This window comes from Folsomia candida, unplaced genomic scaffold, assembly GCF_002217175.1.
Source record: "Folsomia candida strain VU population unplaced genomic scaffold, ASM221717v1 Fcan01_Sc025, whole genome shotgun sequence".
NCBI classification, from domain to species: domain Eukaryota; kingdom Metazoa; phylum Arthropoda; class Collembola; order Entomobryomorpha; family Isotomidae; genus Folsomia; species Folsomia candida.
This window is the reverse complement of record NW_019091217.1, coordinates 329,001-349,780: the sequence shown is the minus strand read 5'-3', so window position 1 is coordinate 349,780 and position 20,780 is coordinate 329,001. Positions and strand designations below refer to the sequence as shown.

The window sequence follows — 20,780 nt, the reverse complement described above, 5'->3', positions numbered from 1 at the left end:
GTTTATAACCGACATTTTTAGCATCAAACAATGAGTTGCGTCCAATAACGGAAGGAAACTGGAGGACACGAATATATATTCCAACGGGTCAGCACTGCACAATACTCCACTTGCAGAGAAGAGTCGTGTTACTAGGCTTGTGCATTTTGCCAACAAACCAGAAGTGAATAAAATACGCTGGTAAAACGCAGCATTCAATTTCTATATGCATGCACGTCCAATCAGCTTTTTTACCACCACCACCTGAGTTCCCTCACCTGAGAAGAAGCCAAATTGCACTCCTTCTTACGCCTTACTCCCACTATGGACGGACTTGTACTCCCATGACGTTATGCACCACACGACCAACAAATGCACCTTTAGTGGTGATCAGTGCTTTGATCTGAACACTAGTCGTCAAAAGCGTTAAGAAGCAGCGTCTCACTTGGTTTATCATGCTTCTCGCTCGCCCCCATCGAACAATTCCTACTCGCCTGCTTTCCAACAACCTCACTCACTCCTACTCAAAGAATTTCTAGTTTCAACCAAACTACAAAAACCAAATCGGATGAAAACCCCTGTTTTGGAAACGCGGAAGTGCGTACAAAGAAACCATTCCCATTTTTGCATGGAAGGTTCTCAGTTTCCGGAACTTGTATTGGCTGGAGTCGAGAGTATTTGTGGAAACAAAGTGTAGGCGTGATCACCGTGGCGGTTACAGGATAGTCGGATCAATTCCTTTCCGATAAGCAGCTTACACGTGGAGGCTTGTGCAATCTGCAAGATAATCGTGTCCAGAAAAGTTATTATTATTATCCTCACAGAGAGGTTGACGTTGACATAGTCCATCCATCCATCCACATTGATTTCCTATTCCCTCCGTGGCTGGATATCGATCAATACGACGCTGTTGCCGCCGGTACAAAAGCCGGAGAGAGGGTGAGCCAGCCGTTGAGTTGGGAAGCGTCCGACCATTTCCAAGCGACAATTGCCACAACAAGCTTTTTGAGCGTTCGTTGAGTTGAGAATTTTCTCATCAGCCTGATATCCAATAACAACGATTGACTCTGTTTCGCGTGCCCGTCAACATTGACACATTTTATCGTTCAGTAAAAGTAGTATGGATTTTCCATAAAAACCCGAACCATTGACCATCGAAAAACTTATCTGAAATTAATGGAACCCCGTCCAACAAGACATTGGTCAAACAGACGAAACAACTGTCCCACCCCGACCTCAGCATCAATACGTGTTGAATAAAAGTGGTGTAAAAACTATTTTTTCCCCTCTCTTGTCTCTTGCTTAATAGTTGTAACGGTTTGAAGTTATTCGCGTCAAAGTGGTGACTGACTGAGTCACCAGAGCAAAAAATGTGTGCGAGTTGTTTTTTACGCTGAAAAATGTGACCAATTTCCACTCTTGTGAGCAGAGAAGAGGACAAAGAGGAAGGCGATAGTTTTTTGTTTACTTATTTTCGTGAAAATGAGCTGCGACTCGTCCATCGCGGACTTGACGATGATGGAGGATGAGGACTGCAGGGAGCAGATTCTCACCCACATCAAGGAGGTAATTAAATTTATTCCCCCTTTTCTTGTCTCCCCTCGCTCGGTGGGAAACAAAGGAGATTCTGACAATTTGAGACAAAACAAAAGAAGACACGTCTCGACTCTCAACAATAAAATGGCCAATCAACCGGGTTGAAAACTTTTGATCGTGAAAATTAAGAGCAAATGATTTAGTTGAGATTGGGCCAAAATAAAAAAAAATGTTTTGCCACGCCGTGCTTTGAATGGAGTTCGTGGTTCGTAATTTTGACAAGAATTAATTTGCCGGCTCAAATGTATACAGCATTTAATATACACTGCTCTGATTCCTATATATTATTTAAAAATCTCTCACGAGATTTTAAATAGTTATTGCTGCTGCTGTTTTCTAAACACTTGAATTCTCCAATTTGCAGAGCATAATGTGACCATCTCACTTTTTTCTCTCGTTTTTCAGCTTCACGAGGCGGTGGTGGAAATGAAGAGTGCCTTCACCACGGCGCAACTCCAACTCCAGAGCGTGTCAGGTGACGAGGAGGCCCTGTCCCGGGTCAAGACGGACTTGGAGACTGCCCGGGCAACCTGCGAACGCCAAGGGGGTGACATCCTCCAGCTGGTGCTGGCCTTGAAGGGGGAGGTCGCCTGCATCAAAGAGTCCTTCCAGTCGTCCCAGTTCCTACAACATGGACTCCAGTCCTCCGTTCACACGCTCCTCCTCGAGAGGGACCTTCTCCTCGACGAGCTGGCCAAAAATGGGGCCATCTCAGAAAATCTCAGGTGAGCATCTTCACTACTGAACCATGTCCGTCCATGTTTGTCCATGGGCAGAAGTAATAGTCCATAACTCTCGCACAATAATTGCACCTCGGAGTTATTTCCGCGAGGCTTTTACGTAAAATTACATAATCACCGTCATTATCTCATCATCAGCGCGTTTTTTGGCCCGGGTTATTAGTAAATAAATAAATGTTGGTCGTGACATTGAAAGTGTTGGTTGTTTGACGAACAGTCTTCGTATGATTCTCTTGTCTAACAACGCCGAGTTTAGTTGGGATGAAACTGCTTAAAATTGTGTAGTTTTGCTATGAATACTTACCTATTTTATCGTCATCATAGTTTTAGGCGATTATCTGCCATGTCATGGTCATCTCATCATCGCAATTGTAAACTCAACCCAAGTGGAGTTCCTTTTTACGCTAAAATATAAAATTACACAAGCCAAGCTGCCGTATAACTAAACGATTTAATAATAAAAGAGCCCTGAGACAAGACAAGTCAGGAACTTAAAACTCACTGAAAGATGACTCTGCACATTTTTTTTTACTTTTCTAAACTTGCAAAAATTGGAGATGGGATGGAAAACAAAAAATTGCCACTCGTTTTGTTCATGCTATTGCTAAATGTGAATAAAAGATCTTGTAACTCAGCCCGGAGAGCAGGTCCATTGTTGCTCGAAACGTTAATGACTTTTCGATGGAATCCTCCTCTGCCGAATCCCATTTGCGAATCTGCCCTCCGCGCAAAAATCTCCAGCCTGAGAAACATCCCCCTTGAAGGGTTTATTCCACGTCAAAATCCTTTGAGACGCTCGTTTTTACGACCTTTTGCATGGCATGGGGAACCATAAAGCTGACGACGAGAGGGATGAGCCAACACTCCAACTTTTAAAAATGTTGAGTGGTGCTATTCATCTCTTCGCGAAAGAGGAGCCAAGTATTTCGCTGTTCTTAGGTGGTCATTAAACAATCCGATTGAAGCAAGTTGAAGAATAGTAGGCACTCGTACAAAAAGGGAACATTTAACCCAAGCAGGTATATACTTCATGCCTAACAAACCTTGAACCAAGATGGAATAAAAGTTGACGATGACGACGACGTTCCGAATTTGTCATTCGCTTAAAAATTAAATGCATATGTTCAGGTGAATACTTCAACATGTTTACGAAGCTGGCTCGCATAAGGAGTGAATGGCGTTGTGTTTGCTTATTATTATTATTATTCATTAAACAATTCCCCACCACAGTTGTGTCTGTTTTCTGACACTACTACGTACTTGTTTATTACAGTATGAAGCGTGTTATGTCATCCTGTCGTCGTCCTAGAATTGCGGTTTGTTAGAAATATGTAGGTGTTGTGTGCGTGGTATTGCAATAATCCGTATTTGTCGGTTCCGGTCGATTTTGGCACGTTATTAGCCGGAAATTCTCACGGAAAGGTGCAAATCTCCTCTTGACAAACAATGCGGAATCCTGTTATCCACTGTTTCTGCAACAAACCAGATAATTCATTTCGTGTTGACTGCCGAGTCTCATTTTTCTCCGATTGATATTTTTTACTCTGCTTCACACACTGTAATCGCAGGTGAGCTTGCTTGATCTTCATATTTATGAACAAGTATGGCAACCAACCCCACAATAAGAGTCAGTCACTCGGTCCCACCCCAACGGTAAATAACGCCAATTTAAAATGTAACGAAGCATTTACTTATCTTACGTATTGTGTTATCGGTGAATGCATTGCGTCGCCCATGAAATTGCATTATCGCCCATTTACAAGTCACGACTTATTGGTCCATCAGTCCACCCAAGTAATTGTTCCTTATTTCTTTATTTCTCTCTCTAATTGTGCTACATTCTTAAAAGATCAAATCTAAATAATAACAATAAATACTTTATTGTGCATTATAGCTCGCACAACATTATTATTACACATCTGACCTAAGACCCTAGTCTAGTAACACGGTGGTCGTGGTCAACATGGCTCATTTCTTGTCTCCATCATTTGAGTGCAATAATATTAAAAATGGAAGCAATATTTTTCGACAATGTCCACTCAAACGGCGAGGAGACCATTTCATAGATGGCTTGACAAAGGGGCTGGTGAAACGCTTTGTTGTTGTTATCAATCGCGTCATTCATTACAAGGTAGTCAGTAGTTAAAAGTTGAGAGAAATCGTGATTGCAATCGGTTCTGAAAAGCAAATCCAAATAACAAAGTGCAATCCTTCGCAGTGGCTATAAATATTTGTGCCTACGACTTACATATGTACGTATTTATGTCTAGAGTGCACTCCTGAGTCCTTTTTTACATGGTTGGATTGGAGTGCTGCGTGATCTCTTCTCTCGCCAAATAAATGCAACTTAACAATTGGCGATGAACGAATGCAAAAGTATATTCACCTCCTCCAAAGCAGATTATAATTAGATTTCCTATTGTCCATTGTTGATTCGCTCGATCTTTCCGTCTACTCGCTTCGTTACAGGATTCGTACATTCCATTTAATTCTGCTGAGAAATAAGCAAGGAAAACTTTCAAAATTGATTTAATTATGATACAAATATCGAATGCAATAATTAACAAATGAACAATTCCAAACTGTATTGTAAGCATAACATTTTGCGAAATACTGTACACCTTGGTAGTTTTGCATAATTCTGCAGAAAATTTCCTCCAATTTGTGCGCACAGTTGATGATTTAAAGAGGTTTATGAGGTGGTACGGAGATAACAGAAATCTTGTATATCGTGGCAGAAGGGGAATGCGATTGCGAGGAGATTGGCACAGGTGAGAAAATGGCTAATTACCAATGTTAATTAGCTACTGATAAGGTGTAGAAAGTGCTGCTCGCTCATGATGATTGTTCCATTGATCAATAAAAGTCTTGCGTTCGTTGCAGGGCCAAAAGTTGTGTTATTGGGAAATCAAATAATTAAAATTAAAAAACCAACATCTCCCAATCTCTTCAGCTGAAAAGGTTGTTCTCGTCGTTGCAACTGCATAAATGTTTTTTCTTTGCGGTGGGTGGTGCGTAAAAGTAGTGCAGAAAGTCGTTGGGAGTTGGTATTGGTGTCTCCAATTAGTAATAAATCGATTCAATTCGATTTGTATGTGCATGCTGGCAAAAAATGACTCTGCAACTTTTCGAGGTTTAATGATCAATTTGGCAATAATTAAAATGTCAATTGTATTGAATGTGTAGGCCTGACTCGGAGAACATAAGGCATATAATTATCGATAATAATGGACGGACGGACAGAGTGAGACTTTCGAGGTCTACAATTTCTATTAAAAATAATAACGGTGGTGGTGCCTACCACGTATTTAAATTGCGAATTTATTCTTGGGTCAAAAATAATTAAGCCAGGAACAAACGGTGCATTTTTTCGTAATTTCCATTATTACACGATTGTTCCCAGTTTTGAAACAAATTAAGTAAGCTAATTATTCGCGTTTGGCAGCCAGTTATATATTCGATCAGTAATCAACGCCATTTCGAATTTCGAATGCACACTTGACTCCGTCTTCGTCGAATGTTCATCAGTCCTCTTTTTGGTTGAGTCAGTGAGATGAGTGCGTTTGGTGATTTGCAATTTTCTCATCGTCTTGAAATAATGGAGAGTTCGCATTGAATTGGTTCTCTCAGAAGGGAGAGAGAGAGACAAAAAGTGGATGAAGAGGACTCATCGGGTTGAGAAATTCCTTTGACAGGAATTCAATTCATTCCTATTTTGATTTCTTGAATTGGTCTCATCTAAGGACTCGAATATGCGGTTGACAGCCAGGAACTCACGTTTTTCTTTGTGTCCCAACCCCCATTTCGTCTCCTTCTTCTGGAAGAGAGAGAGAGACGCATCTGCCTCTTTGACCAACTTCTTTCTCCTCCCTTTGTTCAAACCCGTGGTGGTGGTGGTGGTGGTGCTAAATGAGTAAATGTCGCCAAAATGACGCCAACACAACATCCAATTCAGGAACGATTTCTTTAAATCAGAACCAATTTCTTTTCTTGTGAGGAGTTCAATGAATGAAAACAATTCGAATTTGGGCACGATTTTGACAGGGTTTTATAATAGGATGAGAAGAGAGCGAGTACGTACCGAGTAGCGAGACGTAGGAAAAACAGGTTGGATGAAACACAATCTCACTTTAATATGTACTCTTCTTTGGTTGAACAAGGGACCAGAAAACGTGTGGCGTTGACTTGAGAAAGACAGATTGGGTTCATATCGAGAAACATCTCATTACCATGCATGCAGATTCAACATTGAGAAAATCATGGGATCGCAGAGTAAACACAATTATTTATCGAGGCTCGATGCAAAAGGGTTGTGATTTTCATAACGGTCTCGTGTGGATGGATACTCTTGATTAATTCTTCATGATATGATACCATCTCCTCCTCCTCGAGACTTGAGAGTCCCAATCTCTTCGATGGTTCCTCAACCAATGCATTGCGCATCGTGCTATTGAGGCATGAGCTATTGAGAAAATTATGCTCCATATTTGCCAGAAATTCATGGTGATGTATCATCAATGGGTAGTAATCGTGATTGACAGATGCACTTTTCAAGATTTGAGAATGAATTTCCCCCACAAATTAAGCATCGTTAATAGTTATTATCATCAGCAAGACCACCACCACCACCACAACTATGCAAGCTATTAATGTAGCCAGACTTTGGCTGAAGAGTGACAGGGTGCAAGATCGTGTGAAAGTGTGTGGCTATGGCTTTTGAGCACAGAATGTCAAAGTAACAATCAAGAGTTTTAAAACTGCATCCACTTGCCAGACCACAAGAAACAATGGTCTGCAGCACTGCATACGAAGCAGCACCGTTACACAGCATAAAATCCAGAAGAGTCAAAATCATAGTAAGGCCAACGCAGAGACAAATCTGCAAAAAGTGATTGGCGCTGATTATCCATCCTTTGCAAGTACTTTAGCACACAAAATTGGGCTCAGGGACTAGTCAACCCCATCAAACTGTTGTTGCAAATATTTTTTTTTCACTTCTGCACCACAATTTTGCATCTGCACTTTATAATGGTGCTCATTTACTTTGTGGGACAGTACATATGTATCAGCAGCAGAATTTCCTCTTGGGTTGAACTTGTTGCACGGAACTGCATTCATTTACTTTAATTTTTATGCATATTGAGCGCAAAGGACAAAGGAAGGAACAAGTGTCTCGTCAACGGTATTTATTATTTACGTGTTTTGTGTAACGCAGCTCTGTGGGGACAACCCATTTTTTCTCGCTGATAGAAAATACAACTTTTTTTTGCACCATTGGTCGGACTCGCAACACGATTATCAGCATTGTTATTTATCTCCGAAATCCACCCTCGCAATGCAATGTTTAGCATAATGTCTGATATTATTGGCTGGTCATGAAACCCGTAAATTTAGAAAGGTGATAATTTCAAAAACTCGAAAGACAAAGGAATCATAAATTTACCGTTGAGCCAAATAATTCAAAGTAATAATTTGTACTCTATTTTCTCGACTCGCTCACAGGCGGTTATTAGAAGAAGAAGAAGTCTGCATCTGAGCATGCATAAGCTGCGATGAAGAAGATGCTTTTCTTTTGGTTCTTCGCATCCATCAAGTTATTTTTGATCTGCAATGCAAGGCGATGATCTGAATCTTTATAATCCCTCCATTTAATTAAACACTGCCGCTGCTGCATACATGGGAGGAAGGATAGAGGAATTGTGCGAGTGACGACGGCACCCTGAGGTTCAATTGCGTACACTCCACGCTCTGGTAATCTGATCTGATTACGGGAAGAATACGAGAATTAGTGGTAGTGGAACGCTCATGACGGTTCATTTTTCCTCCAACATCGCACACGATACACATGCACCACCCAGACCAGCCTCATTTACACCCAAAGCTTTTGTGCCGTCGTCACATATCATCTTTTTGGTTGGGACATCCAAGGGCGAAACTAATCAAGACGATGCAATGCATACTAAATAACCAACTAGATATTGGTCTAAATCCGTTAAAACAGTTATGATGACGACTCACAATCTCTTCTTTGTGTGGTGGAATACAGGGTACGACTTCACAGCCGACTGAACGGATGTGCCTTTCCACGCCCTTCCTCCGGCTCCCACTCCCACCAGTCCTCCAACGACAACGACTCGGGGGTGGCCCTTCTGCTGGAAAAGGCACATGTAACCAACCCTTTCCAACCCCTGCTTCAAGGGCCCGACTCTCAAGATGCTGGTGGTTCTCGAACCCACGAACCCTCCGACCTCGCCTCCTTCGCCAACCACTCGGCCAACGCCAATGTACAAGAATACCTCAACACGTTGCAGCAGGAGGGCAGTGGTGGCAACGGTCACCTTGGCAGTCGGGGAAACTCCAACCCAGAAATGGTTCCTGGTAAGTACTCATCCTTGGTAGAAATGGTGGGTGAAATTTTGGAAATATGTTACGTATCAGTTGTTCACGACATTCAACAAGGCACCAATTGAATCCTGGGCTCCATTATTGTCATTCATAAATAAATTGCACGTAATGAGCTCTACCCACTTTTCTTGAATTTATGTGTAGAATGTAATTGTGGGTTCAATGTTACATTCCTGCAATTTCGAATATCGAATTTCAATTGTCCAAATTGCTGAATTATCTGATTGGATTCGTGGATGCCTAATTTCGTGGAGTTATTTATCCCACCGCACAGTCCTCGCAAGCGTGGTGCACACTGCAGACATTTTATTACTCGATTCGTCCGTCAAAAGTAAGACATTGGGTCAATTATGAATGAAAAATAGGAAAAGAACCGTGTACAATTTCGTTTTAATGAATTTTTCAAATTTTTTAAACCCATGAATCGATCATATCTCGTTTTCAAAGAAAGACTTGTTTTTTGCCCTTTTTCAACTCACCTTCAACGCATTTATCATTACCCAAAGGGATTCTTCCTCGGCGAATCTTCATCGCAGTTCAACTTGAGCTCGTCAATTTCCGTTGCACACGACTTTGTAATTTTTCCCAACCATGCCCAACCGTACACACAACGAAACAATGTCGGAACTCGGAACTACATACTTTTTGCATGATTGATGTGATTTTTAAAAGTGGTGTGTGTACGAATTTCAGAAGATTTGGCAATCAACGGAGTCGTCTACGATTCGGACTGTTCTCTAACCCTTGCAGCCACCAAAAGCTTGTCCCTCAGCAATTCGCTCAGCAAACAATGTGGCCTCGAGCTGGATCAAGACGACCAAGCGGTAATAATCTTAATAAGCGCATTCCAAATTGCATTTTCATAAATATTAATACACGTCCATTAAAAATGGAGCATGAGGAACAACCTCGCATCGTCATCCTTCTTGTCTGTTGTTCCTCACTGCACACACACCTATACAAACCATTTGTCGTCCTATTATTAGTAGTATTAGCATCCCAATTATCTACAGCACAATAGCAGCATTGAAGCTGGAGATGAAACAGCAGCCATTACTTGAAGAATCTCAACTACACGAGTTTACAATTATCTGTATTTGCTATTTACACAACGATCCTTATAGATAAATGCCTACTTGCTGTCAAAAATTGTTGAAGAAAATGCGTGGAAAAGTAGTGATCCTGGATGACGAAACGTATGTTCCGGTTGACCCTTCAAATCTTCCAGGGCGTCATTTTTTTCATAGCTCGGATCCCTCTGAAGTGGCTTATGAAGAAAAAGTACGAAAAAAAGACAAATTTCCAAAGAAATATTGCATTTGGCAATGCATCTCCAGTCACGGACATGTATCAGACCCGGTAGTTCTCGAAGGGAATATCAATCAAGATATTTATCTGAAAAATTGCGTCAAGGCTGGATTGGAAGCATTTATTAATAGGTTTCACAAAAATGATAAAGTTTTGTTTTGGCCTGACCTCGCCACTTGTCACTATGCAAAGAAAGTGACCGAGTACCTCAGAAAGAAAAATATTGATTTCGTACCAAAAGATATCAACCCACCTAATGTACCCCAACTCCGCCCAATCGAAAAATTCTGGGCACGTTCTAAGTCAGTATACTCCCGGCTTCAAGATGTGCCTGACACCTTTCGAAAATTCAAAGGACGATGGAAGAAAATCACCTCGGAAGTGGCAAAAACTTCGGGAAAAAATTTAATGAAAAATCTTCGCAAGAAAATCGAACTAGTCGCCAACGGGGGTGTGGCGGCCTTAGCTATTAATTAAATTATGTAGGTACGTATTTGGTATTATACATATGCAAAAAGTTTAAAATTCCGATAACTCATTGTGATTTTATGACCACATTTTCAGACCATTCCCATTCATTCCCGGACGTTCTTTAATTGGGTGCCATTGTTTACTCTGGGCCTAATCCTGCATATAAGTCAAGAAGGAACAAGTTGCGATGATGATGGTCATGACTAGCCAATTTTGTAGCCTCCGTTTCGCTGTGAACTTCAAGTGTCAAAATGTAATCTCTTTAAAGGATAAAAGTTTTGAATAACTGCGCAGCGAAAACTTTCTACGTTTGATAAGATTAGAGCCAAGTCGAGCAGCTTCCGTTATGAATATTGGTCCAATTCGGAAATAACCTGCAACAACAACAAGAGTACAACGTTTTACTGATAATTTGATCTGATTTCACCAACACGCTCTCAGCATGAAGGTACATTTAAATAGTAAAGAGCAGCAATGCACAAGTGAGTGCAGAGAGATTTTTGGGTTTGGTCGAACTCAAAGTATTTGTAAGAACAAGGTGCACGAAGCATCAACAAGCCAATACCAAGCACCTTCTTGACATTCATTACCTTAATCAGGAAATTATTGTTGCGAAGAATTGAAATTCACACCTTAATCTCAATGTTTTATACGAAAAGTATGCCTAATCTGCAACTCCTGAGGCCGTTTTCCTACCTTTTATCTCGTAAAGTGGACTTATTGTAGATAGTTTCATTTGTAAGAAAATTAGAAATTCTTTCACAAATCTTTTGCAGGATGATGAATATGCCGTTTCTTTTTCAACGTGCATTTATTGCAGGCCACGTGTGTGTCGAAATAATTCATCCTCGGGACAAATTGAGCTGATTGAGGTGACGTTCATATGTAGCCGTCCGTCCGTCGGTATTTCAACAGCAACCACAAAAGGCTTCGTCGGCGGAGAATGGGTAACAAAGCGTATCACGTAATTAAGGAAGTATTTCTGCAGTCAGATGGTGATCCTACATCATCGATCCGTCAAGAAATCGCGATTATTCTCTTGGAGTGATTTTTTATTCCCTTGATTGACTGACGGACAGACTGATGGGATTCGTACAAATACCGTTTGGGAGTGCAAATTAGAAATCGCAACCTGAATCTGTGTCACTCATTCTCACCATGCATGCACCCTCCAAATGGAGAGTGCATGGATTGAAGAGGGGATTGGAGAGGTGGGGTCGGACTTCCTCTGAGAATTATCTAATTGGGATTGATGATGGGTAGGAGACGGCTTGTGTGTGATCTGGTTTAGTTTACTGGTTTATCCTGGCAAAATCTGTATCGTGTTCTCATGTCATGACTCAGGAGGAAGTTATACATAGATGGGCCGATTTGCCTTGTATTTATTCGCAGGTCTCCACGCAGAAGGCAGGATGGCTTTCTCAATGAGACAATTAAGAATTGGATTAAGATGATTATCAAATGTTTGGGAGAAGAGTACGCATGTTCCCAATTAAACGTGGATGGCTAAATGAGATAAATGAAAGTAAAAGTTCAAGTGGGAATTGCAGCCGGCTGGCCGATGAGATAATGCGAGGGATGACATGCAGATCGTTGATGTCATCTTGAGCGAGCGGAATGACATCTCTATTTCTCTATTTCTACCTCATGTATAGCATTACAGAGAATGACCATAAACTCCACGTACCGCTCCACATAATGACGATGACTATAAAAACTTGAAGAAATTGGTCCATTGTTAGCCGGACCATTTGTATCATGTCACTTTGTAACTGAGCTTTCTTTCACTCCACGTCAATTTGAGGGAAAAGGATGCAATCAGACGTTGAAACGAGCATGCTTTATTTAATGGGACATGGCTCAAAAATCTCAGATTATCTCCGATGGTATTCATACTCGTAGAAATTGCTAGTAAAAAAATCGATTAATTACTACCCTTCCAACACGATGGGAGGCAAATTGATATTTAATTACGAGTCTTGCTACCTACTTATCTCCGCAAAGTATTAATGACTCGAATTTTTGAACCGTTGCTGAATGCAGAGAGTTTATCTGTGTGCCTTTCTTCTGATCCGTGTCGATGGATTATGGCAGAGAAGGACACCGTCATCATAAAACGAGGATCCTCCCCAATTGTGAAACATCTGTCTAAATTTGTACACCAAATTATAATCCACTGCTGTCAGGTTATTCAATTTAACGTCGTCGCTACTGCTAGTTTGAGCGTGGTTGCGTAACGGCGTGGCCAAGATTATACAAGAAAATTATCGGTTGTTTGTGGTCCCTTGCTGTCATTAAGGATTTTATTTACAAGTTGTTATTCGTACAGATTTGTAATTACTTTTCTTGAAGGATGACATTCTTAAGAATTGGGGGCCGGCGTCACGTCATTCCTGCAAAAATCCAATTTAACAAGTCCTTAAAAGTAATAACCAAGATAACCTTATGCCCTCCAAACAAAACACGTGTGATTCATGTACTAAATACTACAAATCTGTAAGGCATAAAAAATACGGTTGAAGGTCACGAGTTGGTTGGTGAGATTTGACAAAATTGTACAAAATGGTGGGAGTAGTCCATTACAGAGCTGGGTAATCGTGGGGGGGATGATGTTCAAGGCTTAAAGTTTCATCAGTCTCATCTTCAATTCGAAACTCGGTGCAGTCCGTGTGTGACTTGGCTGAATGGGTTTTTTGACTCGAAAGAAGTGAACAATGTGTTGAAAACAACAATGCTTGATCCACTTGGTTGCTGGCTACGTGGAGGAGATGCATTATTGTTATTGTTGATGCTCGAGTTCTTTAACATCTGCCAAAGAGGAGTAAAAAATTAATGCTTCTTCACTTTCAATAATGTGTCAATTTAGATGTGTGTGTACGTACAAACAAGTATCGTGGTAATTATGAGGCATTGGACCGTTCAATTCTCACCTCGATCACACGAAAAGTGTTTATGCGTTCCTTGAGAAGGTATTTTTATCGACAATGCTCAATATTACAATCGCCTGCATTCTATTATTTATTGTGAGGACAGGTCTTCCAGTTTTTGAGACAATTGAACAAGAATCGTCCCATTTATGTCAGAGAGCCCTTATTCTCTCACTGGTTGTGGTAATGGTGTGTGGTTGGTTGTGGTCTCATTATGTGTGAAGTGGTACATTTTTACTTTAGAAAAGCACAATCGTTTGAGAATGTTTCTCAGACTGCTCTTGTATTTCAATTCTCAAGAAATTATTGGCTCCTCAACAGCAAAAACGCCTCTGCTCGTTTCATTAATCAAAAGGATGATGATGAGGGATTACAGAACATATTCCGGCATCTGTGCCATCCGTCAAAGTCGCTCGACATTAGGGAAGACCTGAGCCATCTTCCAACTACTTTGTATTCTAAGATTTGGGCTTGTGTGCTCTCCAAGTGACAGGAACATTTGTGAACTGAGGAAGCCTGTTAATTATGAAAAATTTGTTACATAAATTAGCTTAAATTTTGAACCCATTTCGAATTCAATGTACTGATATGTGTCGTATATTTAAAGATTTTAATTATCGGTATGAATATTACTGGTTTTATTAGGAGGGCTGAAGATTATGGAATTGGTGATATGACTGGGAGAGTTATATGGATCGAATAATTTGTCTACTTGCTCCAAATATCGTGTTTAATATTAACTACTATTTGCATAATTAATGCATAATAATTGTTTTTAGTCTATGGTATAGTGGTAAATGTATCACCAATTGTTGTTTTACATGTGTATGTACATACGTGTGCAACGAATGCCTTGAATTGGGGAAATCACCGTCATAAAGACATAAATCAAATCAAATCAAATCCGTCCATCAAATTGGCAGTGAAAAATGATGAACGTGCGTGGTTAGGTTATCAAATTGAATGAATCCTTCAAAGAGCCTCTTCCTCGTTTTAAAATTGGGTCCAGGATGTCAAAAAGTCTTACTTTTCTGGAAAAATTCTGTCTAAGAATGAATTATGTTACGCACTAGAGTATTTAAATACACGTCGTAGCAATTACATTTATTAATTATGTACTTATTATCTGATTCTAATTCTAAAATAATTCTGGTATCATAAAAATAGTGATTACATTGTAAAACGGGTTTTTGATGTATTTGCTGAATATACGTTCAGAATCTGAACTTCAGATTGAGCCATTTTTTGTTAGATTTCTTATAGGCGAGAGGTGGATCCGTAGGGCAAACAGTATAATTGCAAAATTATCGCATCGGGAAGCAACGAGATGTAACAGTTGATTGAAGTTATTGTCAAAATGTTTTTTTCGCCCGGATTACAATACAAGCACAATGCAACGACCATGGCATTCTCGCTAACTCTTATGCAACTTATTGTTAGTTACATTTGCAGTATATGCGCCGCAGGTGTTCCAGATAATCCGTGTCTTAACAATTTAACGGGATCATAATTTTAACTTGAGGCATCCGCACGAAAAAAAACAGATTAGGTTGGCATTTTCTGATCCAGTGCACCACTAACAAACAGCGTAAATTAAGCTTTAAGTTTGTGCTCATCTCTTCACAAAAGCAGATCCATTAACACCTTGTTCTCCACGAGAAGAAGAGAACGCTGATGAAGAACCGTCTTCCTCCAACTAATTTAATGTCTTGAACAAACTTTTTAAATCCTTCACAGCAATATCAAAGTTAAAATTGCGGTATAAATCCGACAAAAAAGGTACACGGCCTGTCTCACGACCAACGACGCACCCGATTCTAAACCAAGAGTACTCAAAAGCCCATACTCGAGTTAACTTTATGCAAACTTCCTGTTACTTACATATTCGGGTCTGCGTAGATATTGTGTATCAATAGGATTTGCTTGCTTGCTGCAACACCCGTCATTACAAATTAGGAAACTATTTTGCCATAAATAATGATTTTGCAGTGGAGTTATGATAAGATATGATAATATTGTTGTGAATACGTATTCCTTACGACACTGTGGGTCACATACTTGTTGTGTATTTGCATCTTGCATCACTTGAAATCAGTCCTTAACTTTTTTATTGCCCAAAAGCGCAAAACGGTATTGAGCGTGCTAATTTTTGTCTGCATAAAGTTGGATTACATTGCAATTTAATTTTTTATAAGACATACTTAACAAAGCATATGTCATAATTCAGCTGCACAAGTTGCAACAAGAAAATACTTAACTTTGGCAGCCAATTGCACAACTTCACGCTGTGTGGTTATCTGATTATGATTAGACACACAGGTAGCAGCGAGGCAAGTCTGTCTTCTCGTGTGCCTGCAACTTACTCCTGATGAATCCCAAGAACAAATTTGCACCTTTTTTGTATGGTTTGATTTTAGCTCAACAAACGCTAAGCCCATCGAAGGCTCGTTATGTGTGGCTTTAGTACAGAATTCCTCCTCTCAAAGGATTTGCTAATATTTGTCATGAATGAAATTGAAAGCTCAAAATTATGATTTGTTATTTTTTTGTTAAGTGAGACTCTTTGCATTCATCCAACTCTCAGGAATTCAATAAGCAGTGGTTGGTCCCATCCCTCGTTATTTCACGTGAAATATGTGCATTGAAGTAGAAGCTGGTACATGCGTTGGAGAGATTTTTTCCTGAATGGTCAACAGCTCACAAGAGTGTGTACATACACATGCACGTATTTATAATGGTGAGAAAAGGAGGCTCTGCAAATGTTGATTTTTTGTGGCATTTCGATTTTCATGTCAATTGCTAGTCATCAATTTGTGGTTTGCATTATGTGGATTTGGTTGATTGTGATTTGTTGGTTTTTGCCACTTTTTCAACTTATCCTTAGTTAAGTATGTATGTGATTTTGCATGGGCAGCTTTAGAATCGACGGGAATAATGACTTTCACTTGTTCACAAAACGTCCTACAATTTTAATTATCAACGTATTATTTTACTCTTAATTGTGATTCCAATTATTAAATCATGCTCATATCATCATCATTCTACATATGTGTGTGCGTCACGTAGTATGATTTATTGAATTGGTAGTGTGTCTAGTTGGGAAAAGGAAATTGCATAAAAAACTAAAAACGTAAACATATACGCTGCTCACAATCTTGCCTCCATTGTTTTGATTTATGAAAATATACAATAAAATGATTAATTATTTTCACAGTTTAATTAACAAGATAAGTGAAGCGAGTGGTTGTTTTTGATGTTCACACAGGTGCCGGAGGGAGAAAAAGGGAGCTCGCTTTGCAAGGGACGCGGAGGAGGAAGCCTTGCTGGTGGCATTTCCGAGCCAGGTGAGAATAGGGATATTGTACGATTAATTAAATGCCCATTAGCGCCGCCCTAACTGCGACCACCAATCAATTTTACCTCGTTTAGCATACTAGCAAATGGTTCTGATTAGCGGAACAATCAACAAAAAGACGACAAGTACATTTTTTATTGGTCATAAAAACAACTTTGAGAGAATGGCAGGAAAGCGATAATGATACAAAGGATTAGCAACATGCATATTTATCCTTTGAAGGTACATGCGTTTATTTAGATCAATTGGGGAAGAGCTTTTGCACATTTTTCTCAAAACTTTCATACTTCATTATAATCCGATTACCGGAATGCATAAATTATACGAGACATATGCGACGTGTTGAATTTATGACAAGTTTTTTGAAATCACAAGTACATTGCTTATTGAGATTATTGCAGAGATTTCGTGAATAACTCTGTTCGTTGGAGATCAACGCATCAGCTGCATAAATATGCATTGTTTCGCATGGATTTTTTGCCAAGAAGTGTGAGAAGGACGACAAAAAGATGTATCACTATCAAACTCTCGTTTTCATTTCAGTCTCAGTTTTCTTGTGAATATTTCATTTCGAGGAAGAAAAAGTAGGAATAAGAATCAAGACTCAGGCTACAATGGGACTGACCAACACGTTCAGAATAATAATGGCAGGATAATAAATACTGTGCAACACTCTCTCACTCACACTGATCTTCAACAATGCAACACTGCTTGTACAATAATAATTTAAGAATGCACAATACCGGCGCAGATTCGTTCTGCTCTACATGTTGGACAGATTCAGAGGAGGTTTCGCACGCTCCTTAAGTCCCATAATGAAGCAAAATTGTAAAAGTGCATCGTGATTTTGAATTCTTTTATTCTTTTATGCATTTCGCTGCACCATTTCTCATTTTGGTAATAAGGACCCCAAAAAATGGCAAAATGAATGCATGGACGGTTAAATGAGAGTGATACCAAATATTTTACAGACGGAGGGCAGACCTTCAAGGAGGGACAGAGATTGAAAGTGGCCAAAGAGTTGCTGGAAACGGAGAGAAAGTATTGTCACACGCTCCGAACGATTCAGGAGACGTTTGCCCAACCCCTAAAAAATTCCGGCGTTCTTTCCCTCAAGGACATCAAGTGAGATTTTTTTGACGTATCCCGACAATTTTTAAACCCTGAGGTTTGTGTGATACCTGAATTTTAATGAACTCTTGTAGCACGCTGTTCCCCGAAGAAGTATTTTGCCTGCATGAGAAGCATTGTCAGCTTCTCTCACAATTGGAGGAGCGAATCGCGTCCTGGAAAAGCCAACCCAGAATTGGGGACATTCTGGAACGGTAAATAAATGAGAATAAAATACTAATTCTATTTGGTCCACTTTTTGAACCAACAAAGAGCAATTATTTCTATTCAACGTGCGCACCTTGCTGTTTCCTGTGTTTGATTATTAATCATTATACATTGCCAACAATAATTGCCGGGTTTTGAGCCCGTGCAGGCAGGTTAATCCTGTATTGTTGGATGGACATTATTCAATTATTATCAAGAACAGGGAGTAGGTGCGCGAAAAGAAAATAGTAACCAATTTCCCGTTACTATTTTTTGTGCATGCTAAGAATATGTGTATGTATACAACTGACTGCCTTGATTGTTTTGTGCCTGTCTCATTAAAAATGTGGATTTTTTAGATTCACCAATGGGAAAGGTTCCAACGTCCTCCGGCTGTACACCAATTACGTCAACGACTTTCCCGAAGTTTTAAAAACGTTTCACAAGCTGTGTCGCAGCTCGAGAGAATTTACACACTTTCTAAAATCCTCCTTGGAGCACCCGACTTGTGGTGGGTTGGACCTGGGAGCATTTCTCCTCAGTCCCGTACAAAGGATGCCTCGGTCAGTCCAAAAAACCTGTGCATGATATTCATTACGGTTTGATTGACAAATGATCTGATCCCCAACGATCGCAGGTACATTTTGCTCCTGAAGCAAATCATCAAGTACACGGAACCCACTCACCCCGACTTCCACGACATCACCACGTGTCTCGACCGGCTGCGAGACTATTTAAAAAGATTGAACGACTCGATGGAGCATTCCTTCCAACTAGTCACTGCCCAAATCACACCGCAACCCGGCGACCACCACAATGACCACAATGAGGCTGAGAAGGACAAGAAAATTGGCTTTACCAATGCCCTCGGCCTCGGATTCGGGTTTGGTTCCAGATCTGGGAAGACTAATAATGCTCGATCCAGCGTGTGCAGTAGTCAAAGTAGTCACAGCACAACGGGTGACGTGGACGACGAAAGCAATAATCGCGGTCACAAGGTGCGGTACCGAAGGTCGACGTCCGTTCCGAGAAGCCAACACCACCACCACAACCACCACGCGTCCTATGACCACTCGCCCACGCCGTCCAAGGAAGTCCTCAGCGGGGGCGGGGAGAAGGGGAGCAGTAACAAGTTGAAGAGCAGGTCGAAAAGTGACTGGACGGTGTGCAAGGCGTGCAACTGCAACAACCAGGTCCAGCCCCATGAAGAGAACAAGTCCACCTGTCTGGATAGAGCTCTGAGTGACTCTGACATCAACTCGGACACGGAAGAGTCGCCCTTCCTTCGTTCCCCAAGCCAAGAGGACAAAAATGGAAGAAAGTTCTCCACGTCCAAAAGTCTACACGACTTCCCAAACCAACATCCCGACTGGTTTTTGAGCCAGCCCAGCTTGTGCGATGGCCAGGATGACGAGGCCGACGTAGAATTTCCAAACAACAAGTCTTCCGTAGGAAGTAGTCATACAGTTGTTCGCAACAACGTGATGATCCGACCCTTGTCATCCGCACAAGGGGGGAGTCGCTACGTGGCTCGAATTCAACGTGGTTCATCCGAGTCTGAAATGAATTTGCACATGATTGGTGGGACGACCACGCCACCAAGTTTGGAACAGCACAAGAAGAAAACGTCACTGAGGACGTCCCTCAAAAATATTTTTTCCTTAAAGAAAAGGTACAAAAACCTGTCTGAGTCGACTGTTCGAAACGACTACCGGGTCCTCTACTCGGACAAAGTCGCCAAGTCCAGTGTCACGCACACCCAGCTGAGCACGAAAACCACGCTGACCAGGGCCATCAGCATCTCCCCGCTTATCCAGTATTACCACCGTATGCCTAGCTATTTAGAATTGGTCATGTTCAGCGTTCGCGAAACGACGGTGTGACCCGCCCATCACTTGAACGACCACACCACACCACCCCCACCTCCCAACTCACGCACGCAAACACCACCCAATTCAATGAATAACATGCACCGTATTTACATAATTATTTAGACGTTGTTTTTAGTCGTAACCTACCTAGATGGAAAAGGTGCACGCTTTATCACTATGCTGCAGGTATCCACCACCCAACATTCCAATCTATTCATTTATTTACATTTTTATTTATGCTTCGGCAGTACTTTCCTCTTTTAGTGCAAAAGTATCAGATCATAAATAAAAATCTCATGGTTGGCCACTTTTCAGAACAACTCGTACCCTGCAAATTAGTGGACCAATCCTGCCTTCTCGACCCGCATTCCCACCTCCCGTGGCCACGCTGAGGTACAACAACGGGCGAGAATGTTACCAGAGCCTGCCCCCAGAACCCACTCATCTTGCCCCCCATTTGGGAGGAGTGGGGGTTCCAGGAGGAGGAAGGTCCTCCCGAGCCTCACGACTTTCGGAGAGTCCTTCCAACCAACTCGCGCCCGGACCCGCGTCTCTGCCACCACCTCAGCCACTGCCCCCACATCAACAACAACATCAACAACACGTCGCCCGATATGCGCGCAATCCTGGAAACAAGTTTGGAAATCCTAAACTTCCAAAAACCCCCTTCATGGCAAAGTACCACCAATCGCAGGAACGGCGCAACAACAATAACAGTCCATACACGGATGTTTAATTTTACGAAAATTAAGAAATTATATTGAATGCTTGATATCGAAATAAAGATACTTTTTGTATGAACACTTTCCAT

At 41.0% G+C, this 20,780-nt stretch overlaps 1 protein-coding gene across 2 annotated transcripts; it reads left to right on the top strand.

The window, feature by feature from the left end:
- The first annotated feature begins 357 nt into the window (after positions 1–357).
- Positions 358–20,779, top strand: LOC110859364. Of its 2 annotated transcripts, none has more exons than XM_035859311.1 (10): positions 358–1,545; positions 1,981–2,300; positions 8,362–8,693; positions 9,417–9,544; positions 16,692–16,770; positions 17,753–17,906; positions 17,987–18,106; positions 18,458–18,661; positions 18,736–19,770; positions 20,285–20,779. In XM_035859311.1, the coding sequence occupies exons 1-10, from the start codon at positions 1,462–1,464 to the stop codon at positions 20,703–20,705; spliced, it is 2,877 nt and encodes a 958-aa protein (XP_035715204.1). In that variant the 5' UTR covers positions 358–1,461; the 3' UTR covers positions 20,706–20,779. The 2 variants fall into 2 exon arrangements, with proteins under 2 accessions (XP_035715204.1, XP_021964003.1); XM_022108311.2 differs by having other exon boundaries at positions 9,414–9,544.
- The last annotated feature ends 1 nt before the right edge of the window (position 20,780 follows it).